General features: G+C 63.1%; 1 protein-coding gene across 3 annotated transcripts; it reads right to left on the bottom strand.

Annotated features, from left to right (window-relative positions):
- Positions 1-1515: 1515 nt before the first annotated feature.
- ZNF142 (zinc finger protein 142) lies at positions 1516-18384 on the bottom strand. 3 transcript variants are annotated; one of them, XM_090046153.1, is made up of 9 exons: positions 18271-18384; positions 17024-17316; positions 15198-15413; positions 13902-14126; positions 8431-9243; positions 7528-7705; positions 4191-7122; positions 3167-3272; positions 1516-2080 (listed from the first exon to the last, which is right to left on the bottom strand). In XM_090046153.1, exons 2-9 carry the CDS (start codon positions 17262-17264, stop codon positions 1602-1604), a joined length of 5190 nt encoding a protein of 1729 aa, XP_089902279.1. In that variant the 5' UTR covers positions 17265-17316; positions 18271-18384; the 3' UTR covers positions 1516-1601. The 3 variants fall into 3 exon arrangements, with proteins under 3 accessions (XP_089902279.1, XP_089902277.1, XP_089902280.1); XM_090046151.1 differs by having other exon boundaries at positions 14694-15413; XM_090046154.1 differs by lacking the exon at positions 15198-15413.
- Positions 18385-18597: the final 213 nt, after the last annotated feature.

Genomic DNA, 18597 nt, shown 5'->3' on the forward strand with positions numbered 1-18597 from the left:
GGGTGCGGGCACAGCCGGCTCCCGAGGCCCCCAGGCCTCTCCTTCCACCTGTGGGAGCACAAGCAGGGCAGAAGCAGCTCTGGGTTCCCTTGAACCCAAGCCAGTGGAGACAAGATACCGGGCGCCATGATGGAGCAGTGGAGGACAGGAGACCTTGTGCAACAACATCGTGAGCCAGTTCCCCATGCTCTTTGCCTGCCTCTGACCCAGTGAGCACTGAGGCCCTGATCCTGGCTTGGGGTAGGAGATCATTCCCCCCCTGCAGGGCAAAGGAGTGGGGCTGGCCAGGCTGTGTTTTGGGCTGGGAGTGGGGGTTGGAGAGAGCTCTGGGGGTAACGGGACAGGCTGTAGCTGGCATAGAGCAGCGAGAGCCCCACAAGGCCCAGGGACCTGCAGGGCTGGCAGCTGGGCACAACCAAGCAGGGTGGCTGCAGCTGGCTTACCCCAACACCGGGCTGCCTGCCCTGTCCCTCTGGGGCACGGGGAGATCCCAGAACCACCCCCCTCCGCCACCACCTTGGAGGCTCTGGCCGCTTGCTCAGTAGTTACTCTGGGGTTTGCAGCATCTGCTGCTGCTGGTGCCCAGAACGATGTCTGCCACTTGCCCAGAGGCAGCAGGTGCCAGCGGCTGCGTCCCCTCCTGAAGAGACTCCTTGCACCCCAGCACTGGGCTGGGGACAGAGCTACCAGGCACCCAGCACAGCAGGGAGGGCATCACCCTACACCCAGCCTGGGGCTGAGACCCTCCTGAGTGTGTCCCAGGTCCCTGCTTTGTTCTGGTCCCTCCCTGCCCATGCCAGGGGCTGTAGCCTGCTTCTCCCAGGTCCCCAGGGCTGTCATGGGCACTAGTGAGGGTGGGTCGCTTCCTGCTCGATTCAGCCTCCCCTTGCAGGGCTGGTGGCAAGGGAGCACAAAGGATGTCCCCATGTCCTGCTCCCCTCTTGCCACACAGCTGGCTGGGGCTGGGCCCTGCCTCCCTGTGCCTCAGTTTCCCTGGCAGCAGCCAGGGTCATGCTCGTGTGGTGCCCAGACCTGCTGGGCCAGGTGGTCACACGAAGATGTGTCCCAGTGTCTTGGGGATGGCTCACAGCTCCATCCAGCCTCAGCACCCACTAGCTGGGAGACCCCTGGTGCCTGCTGGGCTCAGTGGGGGCCCTCTTCTGTGGGGATCTACAGCATGGACCCATCTGAGTAGAGAGGGGCTGGGGCTCCCCATGGCTCCACTACAACCCAGGGAGCTGCCCCAGGCCCCTAGTACAAGAGGGGGTACTAGGCAATGGGTCTGGGGATGGTGTGGGGCAGGGGGTCTCCTGGGCATCTAGCACAGCACTGCCTTGCCACCCTGCCCTGGGGCCTGGCTGCCTGGAAGCTCTACTCAGCCAAGCAGGCTCAGGTGGATTCAGTGCCCGCCTGGGAAACTAGTGTCCTGTCCCCCCCCCCCCCCCCCCCCCCCCCCCCCCCCACCGGACCAGAGGTGTCTGGGGTACCCTGCCCCCGGTGACCCCCAGAGCCAGGTTAGAAATGAGCACAGCTCCCATTTATGTTACATCCTGTATACACAGTGGCCTGTACATGCACGTGCACTTGATGCAGGGTGAAGGCTACCCCTGGGGCTCAGCTGGGGCCCCTCCGCCATTGTCCTGGGGCCGGCCATGCAGCTGGACATCGTGCAGATGCAGGGTGGGGGCACCTGGGTCCTTGCCCACACCCTGGGCAGGGTCGGCGGCGCTGGCGCAGTCGGGGTGGTGGCGCCGGACGTGCTTGACCACCTGGAACTTCTGCTTGGCACGGTAGGCACAGAAACGGCAGAAGAAGGGGCGCAGGTCAGTGTGCGTGAGAAAGTGGTGGCGCAGACCGGCGGCCCATCGGAAGGCGCGCTGACACACACCGCACACGTAGGGCCGAGCTTCGCTGTGGGCCCTCAGGTGCGTGCGCAGTAGGAACCGCGTCTTGAAGGCCTTGCCACACTGCTCACACATATGAGCCCGTGCCTCCCGGTGACGCGTGTCCCGGTGCACCCGCAGCGCGTCTGCCCGGTTCGTCCGGTACTCGCACTCCTCGCAGCCGTATGGCTTCAAGCCTGCATGGTGGCAGTAAGGGGGTCAGCAGGGAGCGGGGATGCAGGCCCTACCCTGAGGTCCCCGGGGGTGGATCCAGGGGTTGGAGCCCAGGCTGGGGCTGTGCTGAGGCTGTGCCAGTGGCTTCTGCTGGGACTCAGCCCTGCAGGGTCCTGGCTAGAAGCTCTTGCCCCCCCCCCCCCGAGGCTCAGCCCCCCACTGCTTTGGGGGCAGGAAATGTGCCCTCCTGGGGCCCCTCCAGCTTTACCCGCAACTTAAACCCAACAGCCTGGCAGTAGCAGCAGCATTTCTATTCAGGCAGCAGAGGGTAGTCGATTGATTTCACCGGTTCATCATTACCTCCCCATTCCTGCCAATCTCTTCATCGGGCAGGTGTTCATGACCACTCCCCCCCATCCCTTTCTTTTTAAGTTTCAAAGTTCCATCAATCAAGCTCCCCTCTCTGCTGGCTGCTCCTGGTCATGACGCTCCCATTTCACAGCCCAGCAGGTTGTTTTTAACCCATTCCCATGTCATTGTATCTGTTCTGCCTTCTATCTTAAGTGAGACAGCCCAGGCCCCTGGTGTGGTAGGAGAGCTTCTGGTTTCTTTTTAGCTGGAGATAAACACATGTTGTTTCACATGTGATAATGCCCCTCACTGCTTGCACCCTTTTCAGAATCTTCCCATGGGGCCAGGTCCACCTCTGTTCATCCAAGCTGGGGGCAATGGGCTGGCACTGCTCTGGCTGGCAGGGGTGAGGACAAGGGCCCCAGCACCCAAAAGCTCCGTCTTAGCCCTGCCCAGCTGGCTGAGGACAGCCTGCCATGTCCCTGGGCCCCCGCATGGTCCAGCCTGTTGTCCTGCTGCTGCCCAGCCCCTGCCCATGGGGAGGTGGGTGTATCCCAGTGCCCATCCCTGTGGCTGCTGGGAGCAGAGGGCATATCCCCCACTGGGAGCCAGCCTATGGCAGCACCCAGCTGTCTGCTCTTCCCAAGGAGACTGCCCGCAACCCCTTGGCCAGGCTGGCACCGGCTGGCTGGGGATGGCCGGAGCAGTGCTGTGCCCTGTAGCCTACCCCACCACACACACACACGCCTGGCACTCACCTGTGTGCTTAGTCATGTGGTACTTGAGTTGGTTCACCCACTTGCACTTGTAGCCGCACTCAGGGCACAGGTATTTCCGCTCCTCCTTATGGATTCGCATGTGGTACTAGGTGGAGATGGGTAGGCAAGTCAGTGGCTGGTGGTTTCCCCCCCAGCACACCCCCAGCTGTCCATTGCTGTCTCCTTTGGGGCAGGTGCACTGAGGCACTGCCCCTGGGGCCAAGACTGCGTCTACCCCGTGTCCATGATATGGGGAGGCAGAATGTGAAGCTGACACCACGTGGCATAACAAGCAGCCCACGCTGAGCTCGTTTGGGCTCTGCTGGCCACAAGGACCGGTTCCTGGAAGAGCCCATGACTGGGATGGGCTTCACTTCAGCACCCAGACACCTGCCTCAGGCGGGGTGAGAGCATCAGGACTGTGCTCATGGAGGGAGAGGCCAGGACTAGCCACCCACTCCCCACCTGGGGCAGTAAAGGACTCAGCTGTGGCTCCAGGGGAGTATCGGGCAGAGACCGGGTCATAGCTTGTGGCCTAGGACCCACCTGCCTTCCCATACCTGGCTACACTGCTCGTACCTACAGCTACCAGGAGCTGGGCTTGTCCCTCCTGGTGCCAACTCCCACCCCTGGGTTTCCCCCAGCCAAAACAACGCAGCAGGGCCTGGAGACAAGAAGCTGCCAGGAGCTGTGTGGAAGCTAGACCCGTGCATCTGGAAGTGCCACAGAGCCCTGCCTTTGCTGGCCATACCTCGAGAGCTGCCATCAACCCCGCCAGGTGTGAGCAGTGGCCTAGGGAAGCTCAGGGCTGAGGTGCCCAGCTCAGCACTCCCAGGGGGTGGCCCCATGGCCCTACCCAAAGGCCTCTTAATCATAACAGACCCATCCGGTTGGGGTCCTGGCTGACAGATACATGGGATCGGTGGGCCTGCAGCCACAAAGCAGCTGGTTTCCAGACAGGCACAGCCCCAGGAGGTCCCCCTCCTTGCCCCAGGGCACCTCCAGGCTCCCTATGCAGGCTCACCTTGAGGCGTGAGGGGTCGGCACAGGTGTAAGTACAGAGGTGGCACTTGTAAGGCTTCTCGCCTGTGTGGATGCGGATGTGCCACGTGATCTTCTGCTTGTTCTTGGTGGTGTAGGCACAGTCAGAGCACTTGTAGACACGGGTGCCACCGTGGCCCTTGACGTGGTGCTCCAGGACCAGCTGGTGGCGGCAGGTGAAGTCGCAAGAGGGGCAGGCCAGGGGCCGGTCAGCAGCAGGGGCAGCAGCCGGTGGCTCATGGCTGTCCACGTAGTGCCGCACCAGCTGCTGGCGCTCGCGGGCAGCAAACCCACAGAGTCCACAGCGATGGCTGAAGTGCTGCTGCTGGCGATGCGTCTCCAGGTCGCGGCGGGTCGCAAAGGCCTCGTGACAAGCCCCACACTCGAGGCGAGGCGGGTGCTGGCGCCGGGCGTGACCCCGCAGCATGGCCAGGCTGCGGCACTGCAGACCGCAGTGGGGGCAGCGGCAGGCAGCGGGCTCAGCATGGCGGCGCAGTGCATGCTGCTTGAGGGCAGTGGGCGAGCTGAAACGGGAGTCGCAGCGGGCACAGGGGTACAGCGGCTCGCCCTGATGGCAGCTGTTGATGTGGCGGGTGATGTCGTTCTGCAGGTAGCCGCTGTAGTCGCAGAGCGGGCAGAAGTGTGTGGGCGTCTTCTCGTGCACTCGCAGCCGGTGCAGCCGCAGCTTGGAGTTGGTGCCAAAGGTCTGGCTGCAGCTGCCGCAGGCGATGCGCCCCACGCCCGTGTGCAGCGACTGGTGGGCCTCCAGGCGGTAGCGTCGCGTGGTGCTGAATTCACAGTAGGGGCACTGGTGCGGCTTGAGGCCCTCGTGCTTGACACGCACGTGCTGCCCCAGGCACCGGGCCTGCTTGCAGGTGAACTCGCATTGCCTGCACTGCAGCGCCGGGCGCTGGCTGTAGCGCCCACGGGGGGGGCGTCGGTGCCGCCGCAGGGGGGGCGCAGCAGGGGAGGGGGGTGGGGGGACAGTGCCACGTCGTGTCCCACAGCCCCGCTGCGCGTGTGTCCGCAGGGCCCGTTCCTGCTGGCAGGTGAAGGGGCAGCTGGGGCAGGACAGGCGGCGCCGGGGGCGCAGGCAAGCATTCCCAGGCCCCTCAGCCTCTTGGGGCTGGCTGTGCTGCTGGGCGCAGTGGCTCCTGAGCGCCCGCCGGGAGTGGAAGCCCTGGGGGCACAGGGCACAGCGGAGCCGCGCTGGGCCCCGGCAGCCGTCCGCCACGTGTGAGGTGATGGTGGACAGGCGGGAGCAGCTGAAGGCGCAGGCATTGCAGCGCAGCTTGCCCTGCTCCACTCGGTATTTCTCCGATGGCTTCGCAGGGGCACCGGCACCTTCCGGTGCCATCTCGCCCACGGCTGGAGGGGCCAGGAGCGCTGTGGCTGGACTGGCTCCCGGAAGCATGGCCTCAGGGAGGGGGCTGCCTGGGTGCACAGGCACTGGCTCTGCTTCCAAGGAGGGCTCCGGGACCTGGCTCCCCCCTGCCCCTTCCGTGCCATCCTCTGTGGCCCCAGGCTCCGGGCTCCCCTCTGCTGCCTCCAGGACGCCTGTGCTGTCCTCCACGGCCACAGACTGGGGGCCCTGCGGGGGATTCCTGGGCTGCTCCGGCCCCAGCGGCTTGGGCATCTGGCCCTTCTTGAGGAGGATGGGGCACTTCTTAAGCAGGTGGGTGTTGAGACCACGCTGCTGCTTGAAGCTGGCGCCGCAGCCGTGGCACAGGAGGGGGGTGCGCCGGGCCTGGCAGCCAGCTTTGGCATGCAGGGCCAGCGCGCGCTCCTTGCGTGTGACGTAGGGGCAGGCACGGCAGGTGAACACCTGGCGCTCCGTCTGCACCACTAGCATCTGCACGCGCCCCTCCAGCACCAGTGTCTCCGCTTGCTCCTTGTCTTGCTGCCGCAGCGCCCGCAACTCCCACTCTGCCGCTGGCTCGTCCCCGGGCTTGCCGCCACCCTCCTCCGTCCCTGCTGTCGTGGTTTGGCCACTCTCCTCTCCCATCCCGGTGGCTGTGGGTGAAGCAGGGTCCTGCCCTGCAATGGGATCTCCAGGCCCCTCCAATGGGTGCTGGCTTGGGCTCCCCTCTAGGCTGGGGCTGCCCACATTGCCCTCGGGTGCCCCAGCCACGTCCGGCTCTTCCTCAAAGTCAGCGATGTCCTCCAGCCCAGGGGTGCCGTCCTCTAGTGCCAAGGCCTCAGCGGCACTCAGGATGCCATACCCAGCCCCAGGGTCCTTGCAGCCCAGAGCCTCTGCAGGGGCCATGCCCTCCAGCACCACCTGTGCCGAGACCTCCAGTGTCTCCAAATGCAGTGTGCAGCCATTCACGGCCTCACTGGATGTCCCACCCTCCTCTGTCGCCACGTTCGTGCCGCCTTCCTGCTGTCCTGTGGCTAGCTCCGGCAGGGACTCTACGCCGGCTGGTTCACCATCCTCCTCTTCCTCTGGGGGCTCCAAGCTGGCCCCCTGCCATGGCTCCTCCCCAGTGTGACATCCTGTGGCCCCATGGGGTGCACCGGCTTCCTGCTCCTTGCTGGCGTAGTGCTGCAGCCAGTCCTTGTCACCAGGCACGTAGCCATGGGCCTTGCGCTTGTGGAAGAAGAGGCTGGTGTTGCTGAAGGTACAGTAGGTGCAGAGGGCACAGCGAAACTCGCGCTGCTGCGTGTGCTTGCAGTTCTCGTGGCTGCGCAGCGCCTGCTTATACTTGCTCTGGTAGCTGCAGTAGCGGCACTGGAAGACAGGTGCCTGGTAGCCCTGTGCATGCTTGGCCTGTGCGTGCTTCTGCAGCTCATACTTGCGCTTGCAGGCGAAGCCGCACACCTCGCACATCAGGCTCTTGCCCTGGTGCCGCAGCTTGTGGCTGCTCAGCTGGTCAGCCCGGTGGCACCGGTACGAGCACTGGTTGCACTGGTACCTGCCGGGAGTGGAAGCGGGGGGAAGAAATGGCCAGAGCCGGGTCACAGCAGCCCCTCTGCCCCCCCTGGATCCCCTCAGGATTGGGCCTAGCTCTGCCTTTCAGTGTGCTTCCCCAGTCCCTCCCGTGTGCCTCTGTGCTGCCTTGTCCATGCAGGGAGTCAGGCACCAGTCTCCGGGCCTCAAAAGGTCCATCTAGCGGCTGAGCATGAGGCCTGGGTAGCCCATCTGGCCCCGAACACCTCTGGGCTGCTCCCACATAGAGGGCCTGGGGTCACCCCCCCAGGGCCACACAGGTGACCCCAAGACAAGGCTGGCACATATCAAGGTGCTGCCAGCCCCACCTGCTGCCCCTCTGGGCTCCACTACCTGGCTCAGTCCTCCCCCCAGCTGCTCCGGGTTGTACCTGAGGTCCCCAGTGTGCTTGCGCATGTGCACGTTGAGGTAGTGCTTCCACTTGGTAACGTAGCCGCACTCCGTGCACATGAAGTCCTTGGCACTGGAGTGGGTCAGCATGTGTTTGGACAGGTAGCTCACATCCCGGCATGTGAAGTCACACTGCTCGCACTTGTGAGGTTTCTCCCCTGTGGGAAGAAGCCTGTTACCAGAGGGGCAGGTAGGGGGACAGGACAGCCTGGCCCAGCCTTCCTGGGGAAGGGGCAACCATCATGAGGCACTGGTGTCCCGGGACAGAGTCCATCTGGGGCACAGGGGAGAGGAAGCCCTAGAGCAGCCGTGGCTGCTGGGATCAGAAGCTTTGGCCCCCGAGCTGTCCCCAGGGCAGGCTTCTCTGCCACGGGCAAGACTGACCCATGGTCTGATCCAGGATGATCCTGGTGTCCCTGCTGACTGGCACCCAGCGATGCAGACACCCCCCAAGAGGAGGCAGGAAGGTGCCAGGCCCTGGCTGCAATGTGCTGGGTTCCTGGGTTGTGCCAAAGCCCTTGTGGCCCTCTGTCCAGGTCAGAGGTGTGCAAATGCTCGTGCCCACACGCACTGGCCCCATAGGATGGAGCTGGGTGGGCTGCATACTGCTAGAGCTAGACACGGCAACCATCTGCTTGCACCATGACTGACCCGCAGGCCCTATGACAGGTCGGTGCCAGCCCCAAAAGCCCTGGCAAGAAAGCCTTCGACCCCCAGCGCTGGGGAGGGCACCCCCTTTCCTCCTGGCTTACCACACCCTGCACCCCTCCCAGTGCCAGGGGTGGAACCCAGGAGTCTGGCTGTCGGTGTAGCCCTGGCAGTGGCAGGTCACTAGAGAAGGCCCTGATTCCCGCCTCCCCCACCCCTGGCCAGGGCCACACACCAGTATGCAGGAGCGCATGGCGCATCAGCACCCTCTTGTGCGCTGTGGCGAAGCCGCACTCGCCGCATTTGTGGATCTTCTCGTGGGCGTGCATCTTGCCCAGGTGGTCGTGGAACTCCACGGGGTTGAAGGTGGTGTAGGGGCAGAAGCCGCACTGCAGCTGCTCACTGCCGGGGTGGCCCTGACGCTTGTGCTTGCGGAAGACATGCTTGTTGGAGCAGATGAAGTCGCACTGCTGGCAGTGGAAGGCATAGTGGGTCTTGCGGTGGGTCTCCATGGCCTCGGCCGTGCCGAAGAGCAGCGAGCAAGCGTGGTACGTGCACTCCACTGCCTTGAGGCTGTGGGCTTCCTTGAGGTGCCGCGTGAAGTCCTTGCGGTCCTCTGTGCTGTAGTCGCAGCCGCCCTCGAAGCAGCTAAGCCGCTTGGGCTCGGTCTGGTGGCTCTTGAGGTGCTCCTTAAGGGCCTGGCTGAGCTTGAAGGGCTCCTGGCACACGGGGCAGGCGTAGACATCTGAGTAGAAGTTGGAGATGCCCTCATGCATGCTGGCCATGTGGCGGTTGAGGGCATTCCTCTCCACCGAGCAGTACTGGCACAGAGGGCACCGGTGGGCCTTCTCTCCTGTCTCCCGCAGCAGGTGGATCTTCAGCTTGCTCTTGCTAGTGAAGAACTTTCCACAGTTGGGGCACTGCAGGCTGGGGTCAGGGAAGTGCAGGTGCAGGTGCTCCACCAGGTGCGTCCGCTTCTTGAAGCACCGCTTGCACTCGGGGCACATATGGGTCTTGAACAGGGACTCCGAGCCCTCCGCCACATCCCCTGCAAAGTAAATGGGCATCAGCCTGCACCTGGGGAAAGCCCAGGGCCTGCCCTTGACTCCCCGGCTAGATCCCAAAGAGAGCTGTGCCACCCAGAGCAGTGGGAGATGGGAGAGGACTATCCCCAGGTGTGAGAGAGGGAAGTAAAGTGCCACGGCCAGCTTGGAAACGGAGGATTAAAGAGGCCGAGATAAAGTATCACGATCTCTCTTTACAACTCTACGGGGCATCTGCACCTTGAATCCGGTGACCAGCTCTGGTCCCACGCCTTCAACTGGACAACTAGAGAAGGTGCAGAGAAGGGCAACACAGACGATCAGTGGTAGGAAGCGCTTCCACAGACTGCGAGGGTGGGAAGAGACCTCAGGAGATCACACCTGGTGACCAAGCAGGACCAGCCCCAGCTACATCCCAGCCAAGGCTTTGTCTACCTGGAGCTTAAACCCCACCAAGGATAGAGACTGCACCACCTCTCTGGATAGCCTGTTCCAGTGCTTCACCACCCTCCACGTGAGAAAGTTTTTCTTAATATCCAGCCTGAACTTTCCTTGCTGCAACTTGAGCCCATTGCTCCTTGTCCTGTCGTCTGCCCCCACTGAGAACAGTCCAGCTCCATCCTCTTTGCAACCCCCTGCAGGGAGGTGAAGGCTGCTATTCAATCCCCCTTGGTCTTCTCTTCTCCAGACTCAATCAGCCCAGTTTCCTCAGCTTCTCCTCACCAGTCCTGTCCCACAGCCCCTGAACCATTTTTGTTGTCCCCGCTGGACTCTCTCCAATGTGTCCACATCCCTTCTGTAGTGGGGGCCCACAGCTGGACACAGGACTCCAGATGTGGCCTCCCCAGTGCTGAACAGAGTGGAAGAATCACTGCCCTCCACCTGCTGGCACCGCTCTTAGTGACGCAGCCCAGGATGCTGGTCACCTTCTTGGCACCATGAGCGCACTGCTGGCTCCTGTTCAGCATTGGGGACAGGTCACTAAACACATCAGGTCCATGCTCAGCAGTCAGCAAACAGGCAAACAGGTTTGGGACAATGAAGAAGGGAACTGTGAACACAATGGGAAGCATCATGAGGCCCCTTTATAAGACCATAAGGCATCCACACCTTGAACCGGTGCCCAGCTCTTTTCCCCACAGCCTCAGGAGAGTGAAGACCTGGAGAAGGTGCAGAGCAGGGTAGCAAGGAGGCTGGGGGCTGCAGAGGGGCTTCCCAAGGAGCAGAGACTGAGGCCAGGCCTAGGAGAGATGCTGGAGGGGACAGGAGCACGGTTTGCACCGCACTGAATGAGGAACAGAAAGTCCCCGGGGTTTATTCCTGCCTATCTCTGCCTAGACAGAGCTGGGTCCCAGCATGGGACAAGCAGGCCTGCAGCTGCCAACCAAGCCCAGGCCGTGCTGTCCCCTCACGGGGCATTCAAGGGGTGGGGACTCGTGGCCCCAGACGTGGCAGAGCTGAAAGTGCAGCCAGATCCACCGGGGACCAGACATGTGTGGGGAGGAAAGGGGCGCGGGGAGCGCTGGGGCAGGGAGTGAGGGGCCTGGCCTCTGCACCAGCCGTGCCAGGACCCTCCATGCTGGAGGAACGGGAAAGCCCTGCTCGGCCCCAGGCATTTGCCTTCCAGCTCCGCTCTGCCCTGGGACACGGGGCAGGGTGGACCTGGGGCTGAGCCAGCACAGGGCAGCTCAGTTGTTCTTAGTTCATGCAGGGGGCACAGAAGGGCCCTTCTGACCACACAGTCAGAGGGTACAACACCCTGAGCTGTGTCTGCTGTCTTCAGGCTGCAAGCCAGTCAAGGGCCCTGGGGTCTTCCAGGCTTCTGGGCTTTGCTGGTTGCCATGTGTGTCCAGGAAGGGATTTCTCCCCCTCCTGTTGCTGCAGGTATTGTTTTTTCTGTCCCTCAGCAGCGCTGGGTGCTGGCTGCAGCCCAGGTTAGGGCTGTGCCAATGCTCCTGCTGAGACTCAGCCCCGCAGGCTGCAGGCTCTTGCCCCCCACTCACACTGCCTTGGGGAAGGGGGCAGGCAGGGATCTGTCCCCTGCTCAGCCTGGGTGCAAGTCCGAGGTTGGGCGTTGGACTCCATGTGACCTCTGGAGGTCCCTTCCAGCCCCACTGCTGATTCTGTGAGCAGCCTGGGGGAGAGCTGCATGCGAGTGGCTGTTCACTGTGGCCATCTGGCTGCCAGGGACCCAGTGAACTGAGATGCAGCCAGGCAGGGCAAGGCAGGGCACCAAGCTCCCAGTCTGGTTCCCTGGAGACAAGCCCCAGAGGTAACAGCTCAAGCATGGCCAGCAAGAACAGGGTGCTACTCCGAGCAAGACCACCAGTGTAGGAGCGGGATGAGTGACCAAAGGAAACCCTCCTACTGCTACCGCTTGACTCCACTGCACTGCAGATGCCCGGCTTGACTTCGGCTCCCGTTCTGGTAACTGCTTGTACAGGCACGATCCACTTTGACCAACCACCAATGCTCCAGTCCACACTGAGGGGGCAGGAGCTGAGACCGGCCCCCTGAGCACGCTGGTGTGTGCTTTATAATTCGACTAGTGCTGGCTTTGACAGCTCTGTTAAAGCCCTCTGGCTGCTCCCACCGCACACGTGTGCCCCTGTAGTCATCGTCTCAAGCCGCACCAGGTTGTAAGGGCTCAGGGAGCTGGCATGTCAGAGTCCTGGAGTCACTCCCGCTCCAGATCCTGAGGCAGCAGGGCTTCATCCAGGCTGCCTGCTCTGAGCACCAGCTGGTTGTCCCCAAGGCAGGCGTGCCTATCCACATGGGCAACCTGGACTCAGGGTGAAAGGCCCCCAGTGCACCTTGCAGGCCAAAGGCACCTGGCCGTCCCTGGGCACAGGACTAGGTAGCTTAGGTTAGATCCGTGGCCCTTCAAACACAGGACCGAGCAGCCTGAGACCTTCAGAGAAAACTGATAGAATAGTGAGGCAGCAGAGGAGACTTCCTGGGGTGGAAGGGCTCTGCAGCACAGGAGGGTGCAAGGAGAGGCTTGACGGGGGCTGGGCAGGGAGGGTCGAGGTGCAGCGATGCCTGTGCTTTGCTGGGGGTGTCCAGGCTGGGGCTGTGCTGGCTGCCCGCCTCTTGCTGTTCCATGTACCAGGAGGGTTTTAAGCCTCCCTCAGAGGTGCTGGGTGCTGCTGCAGCCCAGGCTGGGGATGGAGATGGGGACTGGGCTGTGCAAATGCTCCTGTTGGGATCAAAACCAGAGGGTCCTGGCTACAGTGTCTTGCTCCTCTGCTCAGGGTCAGACTTATCACCACATTTGGGGGCAGGAAGGGATTTTCCCCCGGTCAGTCTGGGGGCTCTGGAGTGGGTATCAACACCCTTTTATAGAAGCAGGGGGGTGGGAGCTGTGGTCCCCTGCTTTCCTGGGTGCACGGTTGGGTGTGAGGTCTGTGCTGTGCCAGGGCTAATGGTTGTCTTATGTAGAATTTAGTTTATGGTTAAATTATGGCCTGGGCTGGTCTGGACAGGGCTGATCCTGCTTCAGGCAGGGGTTGGGCTAGATGTGAGGGGGGGCGGGGGCGGCGGTCCTTCTCTATCCTTCTATGGTGGTCACTTTATGTATAGTTTAAAGGACAAATCTGTCTGGGCTGGCTTGGATGGGGCTGATCCTGCCTCAGGCAAGGCTTGGACTGGATGTGGCCCCACAGGTCCCTGCCAGCCCCACGGCTCTGGAATTCTACAAGTCCAGCGCCATGCTGGGGTCGGGTGCCTCAAGCCCTGTGCAGCTCATGCCCTCGGCAGGCGCCAGGGCAGCAGGCAGGTGAAGCTGCCACCAGGCAGCCTCAATCACCCAGTGGCCTGGTACCAGTGGCCTAATGATGGCCCCTGCTGCCCACTCAGTGCCTATCAGAGGCCTCTGGTCACCCTAGGCTCTTTGTTCTTCGGTCCCATCCTGTCGCTTTCCGGTATCCTGGCCCCTGGGTCCTGCCTACCAGCTTCATTCTGGCACTCAGGTCCTGTCTGCGACTCCTTGCTCCCAAGTCCAATGCAGACAACACCTGCCCTTTGACAGTGGCTGCTGGATCTGGCATGGTCACTGTCCACGTCCCAGTGCCATACAGCTAAAGCTGCCTACTCTGGCCCCCCTAGCCACTGACTCTAGGCTGAAACCTCTCTCCTGTCCCTGACCCACCCACCCCCAGCTCATGCCTCTCACAGGTGACTGCCTATGTCCTGGTCCCTTAGAACCCTCTGCCTCCTGACTGTAGCTGGCCCCTAACCTCTAACAGCTCCTGCTCCCCAGGACAGAGACCTTGTAGGATCAAGCTCCAACTGCCCCCCACCAAATACTTGAGGCCTGCTCATCCCCACATCCCAGCAAGCAGTCAGGTGCCACAGCTCACACCACTGTCCTACCCTGCCCTGTGACATGTCAGCCAGGGTGGCACACACCAGGCACTAGCTCGGCCAAGGCAACTGGGATTTCATGACGCTGGCCACAAGAGCAATGTGGTCCCATGCTCAAGCCATCATGGCATGAAATGGTGGGACCAAGGGACTCCCGCCTTCCCCACCAGGCTTCTTCATCAGTTGCGTTCTCTGGCCCCCATCACACATGTGCTGCTGTCAGGGGGAGCCCGAACACCAACTCGGCTGCCCACAGGGCCACCCTGGAGGCACCCAGCGGGGCACTGGGGGACTCTACCTTTGAACCGCTGGGCCCGAGGGGCCTTGGCCTTCCTGGTGGCTGCCTCACCGGTGCTCTCGCCCTCCTCCTCGTCCAGAGACTCATCCCCGCTGCTCTCAGAATCGTCCTCCCCAGCCGACACCTGTCCGTCTTCATTGGCAGTGTCCTCGGGGGCGCTGTGGCTGCCATCCCAGGCTGGTGGGTCAAGGGAACACGTTGCCTCCCTGGAGGCCTTGTCATCGGCTGCAGGAAAAGAGTGCATTGGCTGTCTGACTCAATGAACCACCTCTTACCCTGCTCCCAGAGATCTTGTTTCCCATCCCATGGAGCAGAAGCAGCTGCTGGGGAATAACCCCTGGCTCAGCTCCACAGCAGCAGCCCTGATCCCTCCTCTCTCTCCACCTGGCACATTTCTAACCCCAACTTGCAAGAGGAGCCCAGAAAGGGAGACACCAGGCAGGCACGTGCAGGGGACCCCAGGGCCACAAAAGATCCCGCTCTCTCCTTCCAGCCCAGGAAACCCAGTATCTCCTGGACTTTCCGTAGCCCCATCAGCACAGTGCAGCAAGACCCATCCTGAACTCTAAGGCCAGAGGACTGAGCTGGGAGAGTCAACCCTACAGTTCCCCCCTCAACGAGTCTGGCACACCTCTCCCTGGCAGGCAAGGGTGGGTCGGGAGGCTGTAACCAGTGCTGGGTCACCACAGCCAACATTGAAGCCAGCCCCTCTCCCTGCTGCATCTGCTCGTATGCCACTTCCCAGCTGTCCTGCCCCCCCAACAGATACTAGGGTCCAGCAGAGGCACTCACATGGGACTTTACCAGTCCCGGTGGCAAAGTCATGCATGCCAGGGCTGTGGGGCTCCCCAGCCTCCAATAACTCTGGGAGGGTCTCCCTGATTCCTGCCACATCCAGGAAGATCTCTGTGGCCCCCGCTGGCTCAGGGCAGTGGCTCTTCGTGTGCTGCCGGAAGAGCTTGATGTTGGCACTGACGAACGGGCAGTGAGTGCAGTGGAAGGGGAAGTGGCTGCGGTGATGCTCCTCCATAGCTGGGTGGCTCAGGAAGAGCATGGGGCAGGCACGGTAAACGCAGGAGATGGGTATTGCTTGGTGCATGCGCCGCACATGCCCACGCAGCTGCCTGCGGTCCCCAGGCAGGAAGGGGCAGCCTGGCGCAGGGCATGCCAGGGTGACCATGGAATTACGGTGTGTCTTGAAGTGCTCTTTGAGTTTGCTGGGGAGTGCAAAATCCACCTGGCAGATGGGGCACAGCAGGTGCTCATCCGGGCAGTTGAGGTCTCTGTCCTGCCCACCTGTTTCCGGCAACCTCTGGGGCAGTTCCTGGCAGAGGCCTGGACCCACTCCAGGTCCCTCGGTGGTGGGTGCTGCCAGCTGGGGTGCACTGGGCAGCTCCAGGGACTCAGGGGCTACCAGTGTGAGGCACTGGTGCTGGGTGAGCAGGCCGGGGTCGGAGAAGCTCTGGCTGCATCGCTCACAAAAGTACAGCTCCACCACCTTGACCAAGACCTCTGCAGGGGCGAGATGGAGAGCAGGAGCGTGTTACCGCCGCCGTGGCCCAGACCGGGAGCATGTCGCCTCTGGACTGTGAGCTGAAGATGAGGAGGACGATGAGCTCTGGAGACTGGGAGGGGTGGGCCGGCTTTGGGCCTGTGCCCAGCAGACCCATATCCCCACTATGAAGGCTGCTGCTAGGCAGACCCAAACACAGCAGACAGGCTGGTGCTGAGCAGAGCAGTGAAAGTCTCAGGGAACAGTTACAAGCCCCATCTACATCAGAGGGACCAGTCTGCCCTCCACCAAAGGAAACCAGGGCAACCAGCCTGGCTCCTCTGTAGCGCTCCCCCAGGAGAAGGGACCCTGGGGAAGGTGTGGTGCGTTTGCAGCCCATCCTGCCACAGCCACTGATTTAATGCAGGGGATTCTACCTATCCGGCTCTATCAGTCCACAGGCTGGATCCAACCTGGCATGGCTCTATGTCATCCAGTCTGTGAGGCTCCTTGCGAGTCCCCACGGTTGCTTGCAGGGGGAAGCAGTGGCTGCTTCAATGGCTGGGAGCACAGTGCTGCCCCACTGCCTGATATTCAGACCCCTAGGGAGCCCCACAGGTCAGACAACGCAGGCCACAGGCTGGATCCAAAGGCCAAGCATTGCCACTGCGGCTTCCCCCGTCTCCTTGTAGTCAGCTGCTGAGACATCAACCCTGGTTGTAAGTGCCCCACCCCGCGAGGTGCTGGCTGCAGCCCAGGCTGGGCCTGTACCAATGCTCTTGCAGGGACTCAGCCCCACAGGGTCCTGGCTGGAGGACCACCTAGTCCCAGCCCAGCCTGAGGCAGGATCTGCCCAGACAAACCCTGTGGACGACATCGGAGCCACACGACACAGTCGCCCCTGACGCAGCCTCGGGCATCGCCTCCACCCCTGTCCCTGGGAAACCAAGGGGGCTGTAGCAACCAACGTCCTGCTGCTGCCAGGGTGCTGGAGAGAGCCCAGGCCCAGGCTGTGCCCCCACTGCAGCACTCACCCCAACACTCACGCTGCCTTGGTGGGGCAGGCAGGGATTTGCCCCCTGCTCAGCCTGGCCCGGCCAGGGGGGATTTCCCCTCCCTCTGCAGTGAGGGCACAGCCTGGGCTCTCTCCAGCACCCACCAACCTCCCTGGCAGCAGCAGGACGTTGGTCGCTACAGCCCCCTTGGTTTCCCAGGGACAGGGGTGGAGGCGATGCCCGAGGCTGTGTCAGGGGCGACTGTGTCGTGTGGCTCCGATGTCACCCACAGGGTTTGTCTGGGCAGATCCTGCCTCAGGCTGGGCTGGGACTAGGTGACCTCCACAGATCCCTGCCAGCCCCCCGGCTCTGTGATTCTGTGCTCCAGTCCCTGGGGTAACTCGCATCTATGTACAAACGCCGGGGTCTGCTCGGTGCAAGTTCATGTGTCCGGCCCTTGCTGACAGCCCAGGGTCTGCGGGCTCAGGTCGGCCCCCAGACGGTTCCTGCCTGCTCTGTGAATGCCTGCAGCTCCAGGCCAGGCTGACCCCTTGGCCTGGTTCTAGCTGCCTAAGGAGTGCTGAGATGCAAAACCACGGGGACCACAACCCATGCACGCCTCCGCCCGCCCGTACCTGTGGCACTGCCTGGGTTGCTCAGCACCACATTGCCCGCCACAGCCTCCACGAAGATTTCCATGTCCTGCACTCCCGCGGGCGCCCCCTCCGCCAGCAACAGGCTCTGCCTCACAGCCAGTGCCGACGGCTCCACCTTGCCAGCGTCAGGGCCTCTGCTGCGCCCTGTGTCTGCTGGGGCAGGGAGCAGTAGCTCAGGGCACAGGGCGTCCATGTCTGAAGCCACCGTCTCCGCGCTCATCTCCTGGCACTCCTGCTCAGGCCGCTGCGCTGTGCCATGGAGGAGCCAAGCTCTGCAAGGGAGAGACCAGGCACCGCTGAATCCCATCCCCCCCCACGCCACGCAGGGACTCTCAGGACAGCGGCACCGAGACAGCCAAGGTTCTCATGGGCTTATTTGGGGCACTCCTTCACTACGGCTCGGGCAGGGCCCGATCTCAGGGGCTCTGGGGGCAGAAACCCGAGGGCTGGAGGGACCTGAGGACCCGTGACTGTGTCAGCCTCCCTGAGGTCTCCCCGGGATCACGGGGAAGGCTCCGAAGCTGCTAAGCATCCCGCGCTCTGGGGCTACGAGCTGCCACCTGAAGCTGACGGAGCAGCAGCTCCCCGTGGCTGGCCAACAAAGTGCCCCAAGCCCTGGCAGCGCTGTGGGGAGAGCGGGGGAACCGTCACCCGGTCGCCTGTGTCTCCTGCTGGCCGACGAAGGCAGGGACGGGGGAGAGGGGAAGCATGCGGGGGGGCTGCAGACATAGTTGCTAGCACTAGGACAGCATGCCTGCAGGGACATCCCAAATCCCTCGCGGGGGCCAGGACCCCCACCCAGGCGGTTCCCCACGGGTGAGTCCTGCAGCACTCACAGGGTGACAGCCCCAGACCCCCCCCATAACAGGGCTTGCCCCCTCTTGGGGTCTCAGCCCCCCATAACAGGCCTGAACCCCTCCAGGAAGGTCCAGCCCCCCCATAAAGGAGTTTGCCCCCCCTTGGGGTCTCAGCCCTATAACAGGCCAGGGACCTTATGGGATGGGGGGGACACACGCTGCCTGCCCCCGCACCCCACTGCATGGGGGAATCTCTTGTGTGGCCTCAGGGCCCCCCACCTCAGCCTGGGGGGTCCCCGCGGGGGGATACCAACCCAACTGTGCCCACCTCCAGCCGCAGGGGCCTGAACCTCCTAGGGGGCTGGACCCTGGGGACCCCAGGCCCCCCCCCAACCCCAGGTCCTTCCTCCGAGCACGGCCCCCCCTGACCTGCAGGGCACGGCCCACTCTGCCCCCCGGGCGGCCCATCTCTATGGTGCCCGCGCAGCGCCCACCGCTCTACCCCCGACTCGCGCCTCTCTATGGTGCCGCCCGTCGGCCGGGAGGGGGTGGAGCCGGAAGCCGGAAGCGGGACGCCGGGAGAGGTGGGGGGGGGAACCATGGAGTGCACCGGAAGTGGAGGTCTAGAGCGGCGCCGCGTGGAGGTGGGGGCGGCTCCTGGTCGGTGGGGGAGGGGCCCGGGTCTTTAATGGGGGCCCTGAAACCTTTTAAATAGGGGTGGGGCTGAGACCCCAAGGGGGGCTGGGGCCTTCCTGG

This window comes from Crocodylus siamensis, chromosome 4, assembly GCF_052110815.1.
Source record: "Crocodylus siamensis isolate JL-2025a chromosome 4, ASM5211081v1, whole genome shotgun sequence".
Lineage (NCBI taxonomy): Eukaryota > Metazoa > Chordata > Crocodylia > Crocodylidae > Crocodylus > Crocodylus siamensis.